At 26.7% G+C, this 3,377-nt stretch overlaps 1 protein-coding gene across 1 annotated transcript in view; it reads right to left on the bottom strand.

The window, feature by feature from the left end:
- The window catches only part of LOC126906824 (uncharacterized), a 21,710-nt gene extending 19,578 nt beyond the window's left edge, over positions 1-2,132 (bottom strand). The window contains exon 1 of the mRNA XM_050687706.1: positions 928-2,132. Within this exon, the coding sequence (XP_050543663.1) occupies positions 928-1,676 (749 nt within the window). The 5' untranslated portion in view covers positions 1,677-2,132. The remainder of the gene's footprint in view (positions 1-927) is intronic.
- Between the last annotated feature and the right edge of the window lie 1,245 nt (positions 2,133-3,377).

Below are 3,377 nucleotides of genomic sequence, written 5' to 3'. Positions count from 1 at the left end.
GTATTACCCTCCCAACACTTGTTACCCAATTGTATTACCCAACCACCCCCTTTAAGGGCGGCATTAGATATTTTCGCTTTAAGGCGGAAAATATCTTGCGACGGGCCTGGGTAACNTTCTACACAAATTATAGCCAATGGGAAGGCATGGCCCCAAAGCCCTCCTCTGGCTACAAAATCAAACCAACTACCTAGATGGCGTCATCTGTTAGGTTTCAACCTTAATAGTTTTATAGTAGAAATAAAACCGTGAAGTAATGGCACGTAAGAATTGTATTAGTATGACAAGTGTTGTTTGTACACGATTATAAAATTTCAAAATCTGTTTGGTCTGGTTATAAAATTTTACTTAAATAGTATTATATAACAAAATATAGTTAAAAATTTCTAATTTTTAATTATGTTTTTTTTTAAACGATTGAGTTCGGCAATTTTATTCTAGAAGAATTATTTGCGAAGATGAGAATATTTTTTTTTTACATCATAAGTATTTATAATATTTATTGGAAACGCTCAAACACCATAAAGTTTTTCGATGTAAAACCTGAAATTTTTACCAGACCTGTCTAGAGATAATACAAAAAAATCCTGAAATTTTCATTGAATTTTTTTTATTTTTGACGAGGGTTTTTTTTGTCCCAACACTATAAAAGAAGAATGAAATATTTTATATTATTTACATTATGTTAATCACATGTAACAAAAACATTCACACATATCGTTTGTTAAANTATGGAATTACTTTGTTTAATATTCACACATATCGTTTGTTAGAAAAAAAGTGTCTTTAACAATTTATCAGCTAAATATAAAAAACTTTTTTTTTCTATTTTCATAAACATAAGAAGTTTCATGTTTTACTTCATCATAAAAAAAGCCCAGATTAAAATAAAATTTTTTTTCCTTATCTTCTATACCATTTCTTAAGGTAACTTCTATAAATTCATACATTTTAAACGTTTTAGATAAATGATTATCCTTTATATACCTATTAAGATCATACTCATCATAATTTCTAATTTTATAACTTTGATCAATGCAATAATTTTGAAGTATATTGATCAAATTACAATTTCTCACTTTGTACTCATCATAGAATTTATAATGAATTCGGTTCACATATGCATTGTCATTTTCATTTATTTTTCTGCTTATCAATCCAACAAATTTTATTAATTCATCTAAAGCAAATGGTTTGGTTTTAATATTTAACAAATTCATTAGAAAATGTATTGCACTAATAAAACGTGATATGAGTTTTATGGAATTCTCAATATTTGGTAATAATAAACTCATACAATGCGGGTAATCTTCTGAAGTCTTACGATAATTTTTCAGAAAACAATCACTAACAATTAATTGTACGTGATAAATGATCCAATCTAAACTTCTTATGTACTCATGATTAATAAGTACCATTGTTTCTCTTAACTTTTGATTAACATTATTTTTATCGACGATCAAACCTTTACAACAATTATGTTTATTTATTAGTAGTTTATGCGTGTGAATCCAAGACTTGCTTAAGTGGTCATACACACTTGTCTTTGATAAAATTTGCCACTTGATTTTTTGTAAAAATGAATTTAAAAAGTTAATTGCATACCCTTTATCATACTTTTTGTGTTCACTCGATACGTTCACTGCCAAGATAAATATAAAGATGTTATAATTCATTCTGGTTAATTGATTTTATATGAAATGGATGAGAAATACACTTATTATTTTAAAATACCTATGTCAGTAATAATGTTTAAATTAAGAATTTGTTATTTTTTTCTCATTGCAAAATTAAGTGGTTGATTAATTTATGGGGTACTATATAATGTAAAATAAAACACGTCACAAATTGTCGTAGCATGTTCAGTTGTTATTAACAGTGTGAACAATTCATTTATAATAAATTTACCTTAATGAAATAAAAATATTTTTTCATTTAGATTACATATATATAAATAATAAATAATACATTAAAATGACAGTTTTAAATATTATAAGAATTATTCACATCTAATTTGCCTTATATACAAAATATTATATACCACGAAGTTAAGAATGGACTTTTATTTTAATTATTATAATCTTATTAAGTTCTAGTCTATTACCAGAGTTGAGTATAGATACACAAAATCAAAACTAGCTAAAATAAATACGATTTTAATTTTAGTAGGTTTAGGTTCAGATAAAAATAATTTAATTAATTTTCATCTGGATAAAGACTTGTTTTTATCAAACTAATACGATAGATATTTAACAAGACAATCCTTAAAATTTCAATAAATCCCAATTATGAACTTCGAATAATAATTTTCCTATGTCAAGAAGAAAAATGATCGATTTTTGTAACTTAAGTACACAAATAGTAGATTTCTTGCATTGGGATTAATGGAACAGTCAGGTTTTGCATAAAGTCGAAAGATAACAATAGGATTTTAAGGTTTTACTCTTCAGTGTCATTTTTGAGTTAATTATAAAACTTCTTAATTGTTCGTTTAAGAACTATTTTTTTAGCAACACGCTTAAAATTTTTTATCTTCACATCCAATACCACGCATGTACTGTATATATCAACCTGTGGTGGTCCAAACTTTAAGTCATACTGGTATTTATAATAATTTAAAAAGCTGTTTTACCGATTCTGTAACCAGGGTGCTTATTTTTAAACATTTTGAATATTTGACCCTTCATCCAAATATTTTATAACTGAACCAATAACTTTCATAAGGCACACCTTCGATATATTTCCTTACTAATAGCAATGTTTCGGGTGGAATAATATATTTGATGTGAGTTCTACGACCGTTCTTTGAAGACTTGGCTATAAGCAATAGTTGTTCATTGATTGAAAATCAACTCTGTCTCAGCTAAAAGTATACAATGTTAGCACTACTTTTGCATCTGAAAGAGAAAAGAGCTTAGAGTATGTTTTTAATGATACACAATGTGTTATTACTATTTATTATTTCGTTTCCGCGTTGTCTTGTTTGAAACCATTCTTTTTTTTTTGTGTTTAATGTTGATTCGTCCATAATCAAATCACAAGTTTCTCTGATCACTGAAGTGTGGTTATTTATTTAAAACTATATTATCAACTTTTATACTATTATGTTGAAATAGTTTGAAAATTCTGTAAAACGTGATTCAACAAAACAACATTTCAGTAAACATAAATAGATTGATAAAGTGATAAAAACTGATCTGATGACAACTAGTACTATTAGCGAAAGACACTTGTTTTATGCAAAAAAGATGTCAGTCCTGCACTGATGACTTTATAACATATAACTACGTTTATTATATGACGATTTTATTAACATAGACTGCTCACACGAGTACCTTAAAGTATGAATATGTGTGTCAAACTTGTTAGAATTGAAA

This window comes from Daktulosphaira vitifoliae, unplaced genomic scaffold, assembly GCF_025091365.1.
Source record: "Daktulosphaira vitifoliae isolate Bord-2020 unplaced genomic scaffold, ASM2509136v1 Scaffold_5, whole genome shotgun sequence".
Taxonomy (NCBI): Eukaryota; Metazoa; Arthropoda; class Insecta; order Hemiptera; family Phylloxeridae; genus Daktulosphaira; species Daktulosphaira vitifoliae.
The sequence above is the reverse complement of the archived record's forward strand: the minus strand, read 5'-3'. Positions and strand labels throughout refer to the sequence as shown.